At 42.3% G+C, this 15,220-nt stretch overlaps 1 protein-coding gene across 2 annotated transcripts in view; it reads left to right on the top strand.

The window, feature by feature from the left end:
* TMTC4 (transmembrane O-mannosyltransferase targeting cadherins 4) overlaps window positions 1-15,220 on the top strand; it is a 45,401-nt gene that overhangs the window by 22,581 nt on the left and 7,600 nt on the right. For both annotated transcript variants that reach the window (XM_035115161.2, XM_060273365.1), the window contains 6 exons: window positions 1,181-1,278; window positions 4,768-4,860; window positions 8,437-8,598; window positions 10,477-10,679; window positions 13,556-13,727; window positions 13,826-13,957. In XM_035115161.2, coding sequence (XP_034971052.1) covers window positions 1,181-1,278; window positions 4,768-4,860; window positions 8,437-8,598; window positions 10,477-10,679; window positions 13,556-13,727; window positions 13,826-13,957 — 860 coding nt within the window. The remainder of the gene's footprint in view (window positions 1-1,180; window positions 1,279-4,767; window positions 4,861-8,436; window positions 8,599-10,476; window positions 10,680-13,555; window positions 13,728-13,825; window positions 13,958-15,220) is intronic.

Raw genomic sequence — 15,220 nt, 5'->3', positions numbered from 1 at the left:
ATATGTATTATAGGGATTGGCATGCATTTATTATTCTTCATTTTATGATTACATTTCCTCCAGGAAGGTCAATGTGGCACACACACAGCTACTGCCTTCCCCATCTTATCCTCACAACATCCCTGTAAAGTAGGTTAGGCTGGGACAGCGTGACTGGCCCAAGGTCATCCAATGAGTTTCATGGCTGAATGGGGATTGGAACTTGAGTTGTCCTAGTCCAGTACTTTGACTCTCATACATGTACTGAGCCTTACCACGAATCTTGTTTGGGAGCATAATGTATTCATGAAAACATACAGGTACACAAACATACAGGTAAACAGGACAACTAGCAGATTGTGGGGAGTATGTGTTCAGACTAAGTAAATGGTGCAGGGGGAAGGTTTAGATCCCATCCTCCAATGCAGTGATCTTCATCCCGTTCAGAACTCCAAGACTGCTTTGAAAATAAATGGAAAAAAGAAAGGAGGTCCACTCATTGATCTCTATTATTTTGTCTAGTTTGACCCTGACTATTGAATTATAAGTAACGTTAATTAATTAATTAATTAATTAATGTTCCTTTCCGACATACCAAGAGACATTTATTTTGCACTTTAGGTGGGTATCCATATTGGAGCACAGAATGCAAAGTGAGAACAGGTCCTCTGTTTGTGACTTTGAAATCAGTAGCATTATGGAGTTGGCAAATGGAAGGGTTTTCTGAAGTCACTGTTGTGGGGGAAGGGTGTGTGAAATAACATTTTGTGGAAAGGCTTCAGAAAATTCCCATTTGGTATTGGGAAAGCAGCCAATTTTAATCACAGCATTTTTGTTCAGAGGGATATTTTTGACTTGTTTGGAAGATCTATGCGCAAATTACTGCTTTTTAAAAAGCTTGTGCTGTACTCTTAATCTGTAGCAGAAGCCTAAAATTTGCTAACAGAATTTATTGTTTATTAATGTCAGGCAGTAACTTGCTAATGGAATGAACATGTGTGTCTACATTCTATCTGTCTTACTGAAAATTTCAACCATGAAAAGCAGACCACATTTTCTCTTATTTTAAACATTTTTAAAGTAATTGACAAAGAGCATATCCTTGAATGACAGAACTTATTCCAAAACAGCTTTCCACTTAGGGCCAATGTCCTATATGTTGTCAGTTTCTTCTCTTTATGCCCTGTTTTTAAACTGATAGGTAAAGAAGGAGCCCAATTTTCTACTGCCTGGGTCTTACTGAGCGTCCTCCTAGGAGCTCTAGCCATGCTGTGTAAAGAACAAGGAATCACAATACTGGTAAGTCTTCTCTTAACAGTTAAGCATTGACATTTCTTATCAGCCAAAAGCAGCTCACTGTTAAATAAACTCTCTTCATATGGCAAAATATGTGTCCCTTATGGTTTCTTACAGAAAACATGGTAAATTCAGCAGTGACAATTGTAACTATCTTTCCACTTTTCCTGTTTTTGTTCTCTGATTTCTATTGCAAATGCTTTCAGATTTGGTGTTCGCTGATTTCACTACATGAGTTATTGTTATTGTTGGTGTTACTGAATGATTCATGGTGTTACCATGAATAATCTTCCAAGTCTGTCTGTATTATACTTGGTTAAGACTTGCAAGAGCATCTTATTGCCTTGCTGCTCCCATTTCTCTCTATGAGATTAATAGGACTCTTGGTGTGAGACCCAACTCTTCACCGCATGCAAGGAAGGCATAGTGTGGAAGACTTTTCATAGCAATCCTACACAACCATTCACGTAATGACAGTAGGAAGTTATTGGTTACATGGAAGTCACTCAAGCTTTAGTCCAGCTCCATCAACTCCTAAAGAATGGTGTGGATGAACATATAATAATAATAATAATAATAATAATAATAATAATAATTAAGATTTATACCCTGCCCATCTGGCTGGGTTTCCCCAGCCACTCTGGGCGGCTCCCAACAGAATATTAAAAACACGATAAAACATCAAACATTAAAAACTTCCCTAAACAGGGTTGCCTTCAGATGTATTCTAAAAGTCAGATAGTTGCTTATTTCCTTGACATCTGATTGGAGGGCATTCCACAGGGCGGGTGCCACTACTGAGAAGGCCCTCATGAATGAGTTGCAGTGAACTGTAGGCTGAGGCACTGCTCCCTCCTCCTTTTCAGACAGAATGTTGTTGTTGTTGTTTAGTCGTTTAGTCGTGTCCGACTCTTCGTGACCCCATGGACCATAGCACGCCAGGCACTCCTGTCTTGCACTGCCTCCCGCAATTTGGTCAAACTCATGTTCGTAGCTTCGAGAACACTGTCCAACCATCTTGTCCTCTGTCGTCCCCTTCTCCTAGTGCCCTCAATCTTTCCCAACATCAGGGTCTTTTCCAAGGATTCTTCTCTTCTCATGAGGTGGCCAAAGTATTGGAGCCTCAGCTTCACGATCTGTCCTTCCAGGGAGCACTCAGGGCTGATTTCCTTAAGAATGGATAGGTTTGATCTTCTTGCAGTCCATGGGACTCTCAAGAGTCTCCTCCAGCACCATAATTCAAAAGCATCAATTCTTCGGCGATCAGCCTTCTTGATGGTCCAGCTCTCACTTCCATACATCACTACTGGGAAAACCATAGCTTTAACTATACGGACCTTTGTCGGCAAGGTGATGTCTCTGCTTTTTAAGATGCTGTCTAGGTTTGTCATTGCTTTTCTCCCAAGAAGCAGGCGTCTTTTAATTTCGTGACTGCTGTAACCATCTGCAGTGATCAAGGAGCCCAAGAGAGTAAAATCTCTCACTGCCTCCATTTCTTCCCCTTCTATTTGCCAGGAGGTGATGGGACCAGTGGCCACGATCTTGGTTTTTTTGATGTTGAGCTTCAGACCATATTTAGCGCTCTCCTCTTTCACCCTCACTGAAAGGTTCTTTAATTCCTCCTCGCTTTCTGCCATCAAGGTTGTGTCATCTGCATATCTGAGGTTGTTGATATTTCTTCTGGCAGTCTTAATTCCGGCTTGGGATTCATCTAGTCCGGCCTTTCGCATGATGAATTCTGCATATAAGTTAAATAAGCAGGGAGACAATATACAACCTTGTCGTACTCCTTTCCCAATTTTGAACCAATCAGTTGTTCCATATCCAGTTCTAACTGTAGCTTCTTGTCCCACATAGAGATTTCTCAGGAGACAGATGAGGTGATCAGGCACTCCCATTTCTTTAAGAACTTGCCATAGTTTGCTGTGGTCGACACAGTCAAAGGCTTTTGCATAGTCAATGAAGCAGAAGTAGACGTTTTTCTGGAACTCTCTAGCTTTCTCCATAATCCAGCGCATGTTTGCTATTTGGTCTCTGGTTCCTCTGCCCTTTCGAAATCCAGCTTGCACTTCTGGGAGTTCTCGGTCCACATACTGCCTAAGCCTGCCTTGTAGAATTTTAAGCATAACCTTGCTAGCGTGTGAAATGAGCGCAATTGTGCGGTAGTTGGAGCATTCTTTGGCACTGCCCTTCTTTGGGATTGGGATGTAGACTGATCTTCTCCAATCCTGTGGCCATTGCTGAGTTTTCCAAACTTGCTGGCATATTGGGTGTAGCACCTTAACAGCATCATCTTTTAAAATTTTAAATAGTTCAGCTGGAATATCATCACTTCCACTGGCCTTGTTATTAGCAGTGCTTTCTAAGGCCCATTTGACTTCACTCTCCAAGATGTCTGGCTCAAGGTCAGCAACCACAGAATAGACAGAATAAGGAGAGATAAATCTTCCCCTTTCATTGTAGAATAATTCCACATTTTCATTGTAGAATAAACCACAGTTTCGCTTGGGGCCACATTAAAAACTTGGGGACACTGGCTTATTTTAACCAAAGTTAGTTTAAACAATCCGAGATGTCAAAACTCTGGATTAATTTCCTGGTTTGTTTCTCAGGTGTTTTTGTATATTAACATTGATCTGAGCTTTGTTCCAAAGTGTTTCCCGTGCTTCTCTTGCACATGGAGAAGCTCACCGGGCTCGTCACAGTTCATGCAGAATGACCTACGGTACTGTTGCGTAAACTGCTTAGAGGTTTTCAGAAATTAGGCAGCTGTTTTTATTTATTTCATAAAATGTATATACTGATTTTTAACACGAAAAAACTTTCATGTCAGTTATAGAAATTCTGTTTAAACAAATTAATAGTTAAATGAAGTGGTTTAGGCCAGCCTTCTCCAATCTGGTGCTCTACACACATTTTGGACTACTAGTTCCATCAACCCCAGCTGCTGCTGGGTTGTAGTGCAAAACAGGCTGGGGAAGGCTTGTTTTAAGTGATTGAACTGAGGCTTAAGAGACCTACACAGATCCAGAGTAATTATTGAACTCCATGGTGTAACTCTTGTTGGTATCCATCTGTCTCAAGAGACAGTGGACTGTGCCTCTGGGGGTGAACTTGTGAAACTGCTGCATTAGGAAGTGACCTTCGCAGGGCACAATCCTGGGCAGTGTGTATGGAGGTCCTGGGCTGCCCAGACGACAAGTCACTCCTTTCGAGCTCACTGATATGGCCCAAAGGAAAGCAGAGCAATACATTTGGTACCAGCTTGGCTGCAGGAGTTTCCTGAAGGAGGCGTAAAAAGGCGCCATCCAACTGTCTTAGGGACTCCACTCTGGATTTGTATAGTGTTTAATCCTTAGCCTTTTCCCTTCTTGACGATATCCTGCAAGGCACTGAAGATAGTGTAAATATATACCAAAATTTAAACGAGAGAAATCTCTCTCTTTCTTCTTTGACCTTCTCCCTGTTTTGTTTTCATCCCTGTCTTCTTAGGGTTTGAACGCTCTTTTTGATGCTGTGATGATTAACAAGCTCAATATTTTGGAAGTTCTTTTGAAGATACTACGCAAGGACAAGTCGCTGGAGGTGATTCCATTTATATATTTAAAAGAGCTGCCGCTTTAACTTCATACAGTTAGCATTTAAGTGTTAGCGTCAATACATCTACAGCAGCATGAAAGATCAAGCTGTTCTTTGATCTAGTAAGTGAGATTATTTGGAGGTCAAACACTGTGACAGAACATTGCCTTCAAAATGTTTAACAATGAATATACATCAGATGCTTTGTGCCACCTTAAGATGAGTAGGTGGAGGAGGTGATATGTAGGTTTGCGTCCTTGTTTTGTGTGGTGCTTTTAAAAAATATATAATACAGATATACCGGTATATTTTTAAAAAACCATCACCTTCCTGAACTTTTAAAGTCCCCTGGCTTGCTCACTTCCTTCCTGTAGCAGTAAGCATACAGAATCTTTTCTCAGTCCTCGCCCTATGTAGTTCAGGCCTTATGGCAGGCATAGGCAAACTCGGCCCTCCGGATATTTTGGGACTACAACTCCCATCATCCCTAGCTAAGAGGACCCAGTGGTCAGGGATGATGGGAGTTGTAGTCCCAAAACATCTGGAGGGCCGAGTTTATCTATGCCTGCCTTATGGGAACCTTTGTTTCATGCTTACTTTCTGGGGCCCCAACTTAAATGAAATATTTTGGGGTGTGTGTTAAGGTATGCCCTGCCCCGCATGAGAAACAGTGCATGCACACTATTTGAGTGTCAATGCCCATCGATTTTGGGGGCCCTAGTCCCCTCAAATATTTTATTGGGGAAGTTGAATTGGCTCCTATGGTCTCCTTTGTTTAGCTTCGTATCTTTATTGTCTTCTGTTCTTGCAGGTCTATAGTTTTCATTCCATTTTATCCTGCTTTTGACTGGCCACAAGTTGACTGACCAACACTTGCTTCTCTCTTCCTAAACCTCTTCCAGGCTACAACATTCATCTCTTTAAGTCCCTTAGATTATTCTTCCTGGTGCCCATTCTCGTTAGCATCTCTCCTGTCTTCTCTCCTTTCTCTCTCTCTCTCTCTCTCTCTCTCTCTCTCTCTCTCTCTCTCTCTCTCTCTCTCTCTCTCTCTCTCTCTCTCTCTCAGACTTTTAGCCAAGTGACTATTCAGATTTCCAGACCTCAGCCTCCTAATGTAGTTCTTTCTCTCTAAAGGCTTCTGTGAGAGCTTTCCCCAGCCAAACTGACCTCTTATTTCCCTCAGAGAAGCTAGAAGCTAGTTGTTGAGAGCTTTCTTCTTCCTTGCAAAGTGAGCCTAGAAACATGAGAGCTTTAAGGATATAGTCTACAGCTTAATATTATCTACAATGACTGCCAGAGGCTCTTCAGGATTTCATAGAATCATAGACTCATAGAATTGTAGAGTTGGAAGGGACCCCAAGGGTCATCTAGTCCACCCCCTGCAATGCAGCTCATTAAGCTAAATGGTTTTTAATAATGATGATGATGATGATGATGATAAATATAACAACAACTTTGCTGAAAATTAAAGCGCTCATTTGACATTTTACCTCAGAATGTGAAACTCTAGTGTTAGCAGGTTGTTTTTGGTGTTTAGCAATTGTCAAATGCTGTGAGCTGCTGTCAAATCTCATATTGCATTGCGTATCCACTGTCAAATACAAAATAAAACAGGGTGTCCGTTATTTATTTTTGTTAGTCAAATGCTTTAGAGTGTTGCATGTCATCTGTCAAATACCGTGAAATGCTAAATACAATTACATCTGGTTGTTGAGTAAGAAATGCTATGTCGTGGTGGTTGTTCCATACTTTAAATAACTATTGCCACCATGATGAATTCTTAATTTTATAAACTCAGGGTGGTTAAAGCAGTGAGAGTACTCTTGTGCCTGATGTAACACATAAAACATATACAGATTCTTTTAAGAAACTTGCTGTTTTGAATGCCTGATCAAAAGCTTTGATAATACTATGCATCTTCTTTCCCTTTGCAACCAACGCCAAACGTGCCTACTTGGAAGCAAACCCCATTGATTTCAGTGGGACATATTTCCAATTGAGTATGCTGAAGATTGGAGCCTATGTTTTATTGTAAATCTTTATGGTCTAGATGAACCAGAGCAAACAGCAAGTTTATTTATTAGACTTTCATGTTCTTGCAGTTCCCTGTTGTGTCTGTAATACTGCAAGGTAGGATACTAATAATATGAGGATATGCTGAAGAATTTCATATCTGTACCCTATACTCGTAACTGGTAGTGTTGCTATAACGACAGTTGCCTCACAAACTTTTATGTCGCTATCATGTGGCTCACAGTTGTTGAACTTAAATTGGGCCAGGATTCAAATGGCACCACCATTGATTCTCATATGAAGGCTTCTTCCTGTAGTTTTCCAAACATGAAAAAAATAAATATGAAGCTGAGGAGAGGCTTTGAGACCTATCCATTTTCTTCAGAAATCCTAGATTACTTGGGCACAGAATATTGTTTTTCTTCTTGGTGCATCTATTTCCACTGCTTGCATAAACTGTCTTCTCACGATCCTGGATAGGCACATCAAAGTCTTAAATCTTATTCCACTGGGTGAGGACGGAAGAATGGCAACAGGGGAAAGCTGGCGTCTGAGATTGTCCACATTGGTTTTACCCTTCTTTCGCAGCAAGAGAGACACAAGATTTACTTTATCTTTAAAAGCCAGGATACTTACTAAAACCCTTTGAACCAGATGGGATGGGGTCGTGGATTGGATGGAGGTACCCCTCCACCCAGCCCTCTAGCCTCTGCATGACAAGTGACACCAGTGTCATTTCTGGTGGCACAAAAGTCCCCATGTTCTACTCACTGAATATGTCAGTAGGCAGAAATGTAACTGGTGGGATCCCCGTTAGCAGCAGCCTCATAAAAGAGAATTGGGGGTGGGGTGGCATTGGGCTTGATTACTACACCAGCTCCAGGCTACTGCATCAATTTGCCTCCTCCTGCTTCTACCCCATTAAGCCCCACCAGGCAGCACCCAAGTCCATGTACTGAATATCCCACCTTTCTTCCAAGGAGCTGTATGTGGTTTTCTCCACACGCCCCAAAACCACCTTATGAGGTAAGTTAGACTAAGAGACTGGCCCGAGGTGGTGACCCAGTGAGCTTCAGGGCAGCATAGGTCTTTAAACTTGTGTCCAACACTCTTAACCACTACACCACACTACTGACTGCTGTGACCTTTCTGCACTTCTGTGGAAAATGGAATATAAATGCAGTGCAGGGGTGCTTGCACAATTCGCTCCATGCTTGGCAGAGTCTTCGTTGTATTGTCTGTACCCTGCATCACCTGTATGGGGATCTGATGTCTTTATTAGTGGGATGGCTTCACTCACCATTAACTCACCGTGGTACAATACAGCAACCAAACTTTTTTTCTACCATGTGTCTGTTACAAGTGCAGGAACCCTTATTATTATCACTATCATCATTATCATTAATTGGGTCAGTAGATGGCAAAGTTAGAGAAGCATTAGTACTACCTTTCCCCCCTACTACACATTTTCTGTTACACCCATCTTTCTGAATTTGCAGTTTTTAAAAGGAAAAAGTTGTGATGACCTGAAGCTTTTCCTTTTCCTTTTCTTCTGCTCTTCCTCTCTAGAGCCTAGTGGTGTTTAGAAAAGGACTTCTGTTCAGGATGACTCTTCTGTTATCTGGAGGAGCCACCATGCTGTATGTGCGCTGGCGGATTATGGGCACAGGACCACCGGCATTTACTGAAGTGGATAACCCAGCTTCATTCGCAGACAGTATATTTGTGAGGGTAAGTGGTAAAGGCCTTGCTTTTCAGTGAGCTAACAAATTAAGGACTAAACAGAGAAAGCGGAGGGGCCATGTGTCATTTGCAGAACAAATGCTTTGTACATAGCAAGTTCTCCCATTCAGTTCCTGGCAACTCCCAAGGGTAGGCTTGCAAAAAGGCTTTTGTGGACTGCTGTCAGTCAGAGTAGACAGTATTGGACTAGATCAGGCATCCCCAAACTGCGGCCCTCCAGATGTTTTGGCCTACAACTCCCATGATCCCTAGCTAAGAGGACCAGTGGTCAGGGATGATGGGAACTGTAGTCCAAAACATCTGGAGGGCCGAAGTTTGGGGATGCCTGGACTAGATGAACCAACAGTCTGATTTGGCATCAGGCAGCTTTGTGTGTTCTTACATAGCTTACAAGATTTTTTACCATCAAAGTGATAAAAGCATCATTCCTTGAGGATTCTGAATGAATGATGCTTTTAGAATGTGGATGTTTAAAATCGGGTGTGGAACATTATTCAGTCCAATGTCCACATTTCTTATGGACAACTTCTGACAGCCACACACCAGTTGTGGACAGGGCCGGGGACAGAAAGGGGTGGAGCAATGAACATAACTCTTGACCTTTTATAGTGGGTTACATTCCAGCCATGCAAAAGCCAGAGGTTTACACACACGTCCATCTCCCTTCCAAGCACACAAGGCATTACCACAGTTCAAGGTGCTCTCATTCCAGCAAGGCAAAAGCACCCAAGGAGGGTGTCACCCCCTCCGGGGTCAGAGGCAGATTTGGATAGTGCAAGTAGTGTGGTCACAGCTGGGCACAGCTAAGGAGGGCACCTTCTCAAAGCCCAGTGAGTGAAAACCTGGCTTTGGAAATGAGGTGTGAGGGTTCTGACAGGGTCCTAGATAGTGATGTGTGGTGAAATTTTCCATAGGGAAAAAGTTAGGACCAGAGGCACCAGCTTGTGAAGGTGATTGTGTGAGGTATGTCACGACGTCGTGCGTATGAGCATCATTCTTCCCTGCCTAAGCCAGCCAGAACCTTCCTGGGCTTTAGGAAGAAGGTGCCAGGGGAACATTTAAGGGACTAGCCTAGTCCCCCGAGGCCACTGGCTGCACACCACTGGTCCTAGAGTCCTCCTGCCTCCTTCCCAAGCAGACAAGTGTGTACTGGGCTTTGGGAAGGAGGTAGGAGGACTGTGGGACCCTGTCAGAGTCTCAGGCCTCTTGCCCAAAGCCCAGCTTAAGCCAGCATCACAAGGGGGGCATACGGTATTACCAAGGTCTCCCCACTCCTCTTTTTTTTTATTTTTTTAATGTTCACCTTTGGATCGGGGTTATTATTATTTTGAAATTTCTACTTCAAAGTGAATGGCTCTGCTGGATCTACCACAATCTGGTTAGATTAATGATACGGAACTGTCTTGATCTGAGTAGCCATAGTTTTTCAGTCACATATGTCCTCTATGCTTTGACCTCTGGAGCTACATAAGGCAGAACCCACTGTTAGGTGCCGAAGCCAAAGAACTTTGAGCAAAAGCCGGAAGTGGGATATTGCCAGTGGCACCCACTGGATTGTAACCATAAAAGTCTTCCTAGAAAGGAATATTCTTTTGGGTAGCCAAATTTGTATGCTGGGGAGCAGGGGACAGCAGAACATGCAATTACACTGAGATAACGTTAATTAACTTACATTTGATTAGGCTGTAGGCTAGAGTCTTGGAGCCAATAAGTGTTTTATCTGATAAACAGTTTTGTTAAAGAGGAGGCTTAAATAAAAACTAGGCGATCTGAAAAAGTAGTAGTGATTTTACCCCCTTCCCCCCTTCCTAACAGGCTCTTAAAGTTCAGTATGAAGTAAATGTTTGTTTTTCCTTTGACTGACAGGCTATAAACTATAATTACTACTATTCGTTGAATGCATGGTTGCTGCTGTGTCCCTGGTGGCTGTGTTTTGATTGGTCAATGGGCTGCGTGCCCCTTATTAAATCAGTCAGTGACTGGAGAATAATTGCACTAGCAGTTCTTTGGTTCTGCCTAATTGCTCTGATGTGCCAAGCCTTGTGCTCCGAAGACAGCCAGAAGAGAAGGTAAACGACATTATTGAATTTTAAATTTCTAATTGGGTTTTCTTAAATCCAGCACTCTTCGTCTTCCTCCTCCTCCTCTTCTTTTTTTTTTTAAAAAAACCAACAAATCAGTGGAATCAATATACCTTGGCAAACCCAGTTCAAATAAATATTTATAGCTCCAACTTGCATTCTCTTCCCAATTTGGCTCCATCATTTTTTTACACTGACTATGGGGAGGCTAACTTGTAAAAGGGAGGTACGGATGGCTGCTTTATGTTCTTTCTGAAATGGCATTTTCAGATCCTTAACTCTGTAGGGGGTAAAAAGTAATTTGTGGTCAGAATAAAGTGTAATTGAAGTATGTTGTTTTCCTTCGCCTCTTTCCACAATGTTTCTTTTGTTAATAATAATAATAATAATAAACCCTTAAGAAAAAACTTTTAGAAAAAAAATGGTTCTGGTTGTTGATTAAAAAAATAAAATGCTGTCCCGGAGTGATTACTCTTCATCAGTAAACAGTCAGAGAGAAAATAATATGGGGTGGGCTAGGGGAACCCCTGTCGCTTTATAGAAATGAAAGTTGCTTTAAGAGGATGAAACAATATTTTTGAGAAGATATTACAGGTGTTGTTCTGGTGTTCTTGAACCAAACATTTAATCCTTTTAATTGGTAAAACTGCTCCTTGTTCAAATTGGCCTTTTATTCCTCCACAAGGATGCTTGCTAATCTTGATCCAGCTTTTCCCTTTAAAAATAAATAAAAACAAATGACCTACAGTAATAGTGCTCTTGAGTCTTAATAGCAGTTCATGTGCATTATTTCCATATTTTTACAACAGTCCTGCAAGGTAGTATTCATTCCTGAGAAATAGTGGCTTGCCTAAGGTGTGAGCTTTGAATCAGCAATGTCACAGCTTGCACTCTTAACCCCTGTGCCGGCTGCCATCTTTTTGGTTTGCTTACAACACATAGATGCAATTACATTTTTTTCATTTTTGCTTCAGGAATTTTTCACTTAAGATACCTTGGATCCCCTGCCCCCTCATTTTCATTGGCAGATCCTTAAAAGTTTCTTCTTGTTGGTATGCTAATATTTGGATGACAAGCTATCAAAATATTTTCTTCCATACATGTGTTCCTGGATGATATCCAGAACGCACAAACACAACAGTATCCTGGAATCACAGAAAGGAGACCTGACATAAACATGGATTTTTGCAGTTAATCATTTGTGCTTGTGTATAGTGGGGGAAAGAGGGACACAGGTGGTGCTGTGGTCTAAACCACAGAGCCTAGGGCTTGCTGATCAGAAGGTCGGCGGTTCAAATCCCCACGACGGGGTGAGCTCCCATTGTTCGGTCCCAGCTCCTGCCAACCTAGCAGTTCAAAAGCACGTCAAAGTGCAAGTAGATAAATAGGTACAGCTCCAGCGGGAAGGTAAATGGTGTTTCCGTGCGCTGTTCTGGTTTTGCCAGAAGCGGCTTAGTCATGCTGGCCACAGGACCCGGAAAAACTGACTGCGGATAAACATCAGCTCCCTCAGCCACTAAAGCGAGATAAGCGCCGCAACCCCAGAGTCGTCCACAACTGGACCTAATGGTTGGGGTACCTTTATACTGGGGGGGGGGGAAGCAAAGCAGATACACATGATCTGTGGTAAACCATAAAGTAGGAAGAACTCTTGTGCCCAGTGATTCCAGTGGTAAAACAGTAATTACACTGTAGAGCCATTTTGCTAAAAACTAGACCTTGATGCCACAAGGAAATACTTCTTGTCTGTTAGTGTGTCTCATTATACATACTAAATATCAGGAGAATCGAAAAAACAGCTGTAACTTGTTGCCCTTATGACAGAAGTGGGGATTAAATCTACAGGCATGGGAGCTTCTCCAGAGTGAATTAAACCTACCAAATCACAGACGGGCAGTTCCAGGGGGTCTTGTGCAAGACAACTTTTTAAAATGTGACATTTAAAAAAAAGAAAAGGTCAACAACACTTTCATTTTCTTCCAGAAATGGACTGAAAGCAGCAAATCTTTATTAGCTTCATAATTATGAGGAGGGAGTGGGGGGTTGCCTCTCTTGATTACCTTAAAATAACTTTTATTAGCAGCTTCATAGCAGCTGGCTTAACTTTCTTGTGCTTGTGTCCTATAGATAGACATTACAAGGTGCAAGTGTTCAGAATAGTGCCTGTGGAGTGCTGAAGCACTTGAGAGGATTCCCCCCCACCCCCGCTCAAGCAAAACAGTGGTCATTAAAAAATAAAAAGATAAATGAAGCATCTTACTTAAAAAACAACAACAGCTGCTCTGCTTCCAACAAAAAAATCACCCAGAGCACTTTAGTGCTTCACAGGTAGCATTCTGAACAGTCTTGCTTTTTGCAAAGCCCATGGACCTAGGGAAACATATGGGCATGGGGGGGGGGGGATATAGAAATATAGTTTACACCAAACTATTACATGGCAAGCACACGGACATCATTAACACAACTCCTGAATTGCTTGGAGTCTTTTCCAACATGACCTTTAGTGATACGAGGTCTTCCACTGAGTAGTTCCTTCCGACCCTGCTTAGAAATCTCAAGGTTTCCCCACAGATGAGCCCAGGCAGCAGTTCCTTCATGCAACAGCGTTACCATTCCTGGGAAGTAGGAAGACACTGGGATAGAAAAGAGCCATGGCATGAACTTTCCCCATAGGATACCGTATTTCTGATGAAACTGAATGGAATTTAGCATGGATCCTAAAGATTCCATGCTAAAAAGACGGAATTCAAACAGATTCTTTGACACCTCAGCTTTTTACATGCAGATACTAAGGTGTAGCATAAAAATATCATAAGAAGTAATGATTGAGTTGTTCATCCTATAACTTACTTTCTGCTTTCCAGAATCCTGACATTGGGTTTGGGATTTCTCATCATCCCTTTCCTTCCTGCAAGTAATCTGTTCTTTCGAGTTGGATTTGTTGTTGCAGAAAGAGTAACCTACCTCCCGAGTATTGGCTATTGCATGCTGATTACATATGGATTCAGTCTATTGAGCAGACAAGCTAAAAAAAAGGTACTAACAAAAGGATCCATATAACTGACAACAGGTATATACACACACACATAAAAGCTTTAAACTGTGGTTCCTAACATGTGTTTCTTCTCTCCAAGAAATTTCTTGTTGCTGCTCTGCTGGGCCTCTTGTTGGTAAATGTGTGGCGTTGTGTTATCCGCAGTAACCAGTGGAGATCTGAAGAACAACTTTTTAGGAGTGCTTTGTCTGTGTGTCCACTGAATGCAAAAGTAAGTTTTGGAGTAATATTCATTAGCCATATGCATTGCACTCTATAAAGGCAAATCCCTATTTTGAAGTAAAAATTTGAACAAATGTAAAGGAAATTAAAAATCTGAAAGTACCCTGTTTCTCATATTTTAAGGCATCCCCATAAAATAAGCCATAGCAGGATTTTTAAGCATTCAAGGAATATAAGCCATACCCCGAAAATAAGACATAGTGATAGGAGCAGCAGCAATGCCGGCCGTGGCAGGAGGAGGAGGAAAAAAATAAGACATCCCTTGAAAATAAGCCATAGTGTGTTTTTTTGAGGAAAAAATAAATATGAGACGTGTCTTATAATATGAGAAACACGGTATTTTCTTTTAAGTCGCTCCCCACACCACCAAGTAAGTTCAAAAACTATTTTTTGTTCCTCTGTCATTTGGATCTAAAATGCAGCTACATCCGTGGTACATTCCTGTGTGCCTTTCCCATCATTTAGAGCATTGGTCTTCAACTGGTGTGTCGGGAGCTACTACCAGGTTGCAGCCTGATGCAAGGTAGGTTGCAACCACAGCACTACTGCCATACAAACATAAGAAAGAGAGAGAGAGAGAAACAGGTCCCCAAATAATCTTTAGTTAAAGGTGGGTCCTGGGTCCGAAAAGGCTGGTGAATACTAATTCAGATCAGGGGCGGAGGAAGGGGGTGTGTGGGCTGCCCCGGGTGTCACCACTGGGGGTGTGTGAAAAAATGCCGGGCGGAACGCACACGCAGAACGTCCGAGTCACACATCTCTCCTGGGAGAGATGCAGTGGCTTGGGCGTGCGCAGGCTGCCTCCCCCCCCCAGCTGTAGGGCAGCTGAGTGGGAGGAGGCAGGCAGACTCTGGAGGCCCCGCGGTGTGCCGCCCCAGGCGCCTGAGCAGCTTCCTCCGCCACTGATTCAGATCCCTGATTCGATGTTGAGTGCCAGGTTACCTGGTCTTAATTTACGTGGTCATATGCTGGTTTGCAGCCCAGGTTTCCAAGAAATCATACTACTTTGCTCAACTCCCAAGCAAAACTATCAGTCCCAGTAAAGATGCAACCTTAAAAGTTATCCCACGCAGAGGATTTCTTTCATTGTGGCATTTAATGGCAGGAATGAGCATAAGAGGATCACAGACAATTCAAGATCTGTATTGTTCTTTGCATGCATAATGCTGCTCTGGAAATCAGGTCAATCCCTGCTTTTATGCATTATTAAAAAGCAGTTGTGGGATATAAAATAGTAAGCAACAGTATATCA

The sequence above is a fragment of the Zootoca vivipara genome, chromosome 4 (genome assembly GCF_963506605.1).
Source record: "Zootoca vivipara chromosome 4, rZooViv1.1, whole genome shotgun sequence".
NCBI classification, from domain to species: domain Eukaryota; kingdom Metazoa; phylum Chordata; class Lepidosauria; order Squamata; family Lacertidae; genus Zootoca; species Zootoca vivipara.
Note: the sequence above shows the minus strand (reverse complement) of the source record. Positions and strands in the feature narration are given on the sequence as shown.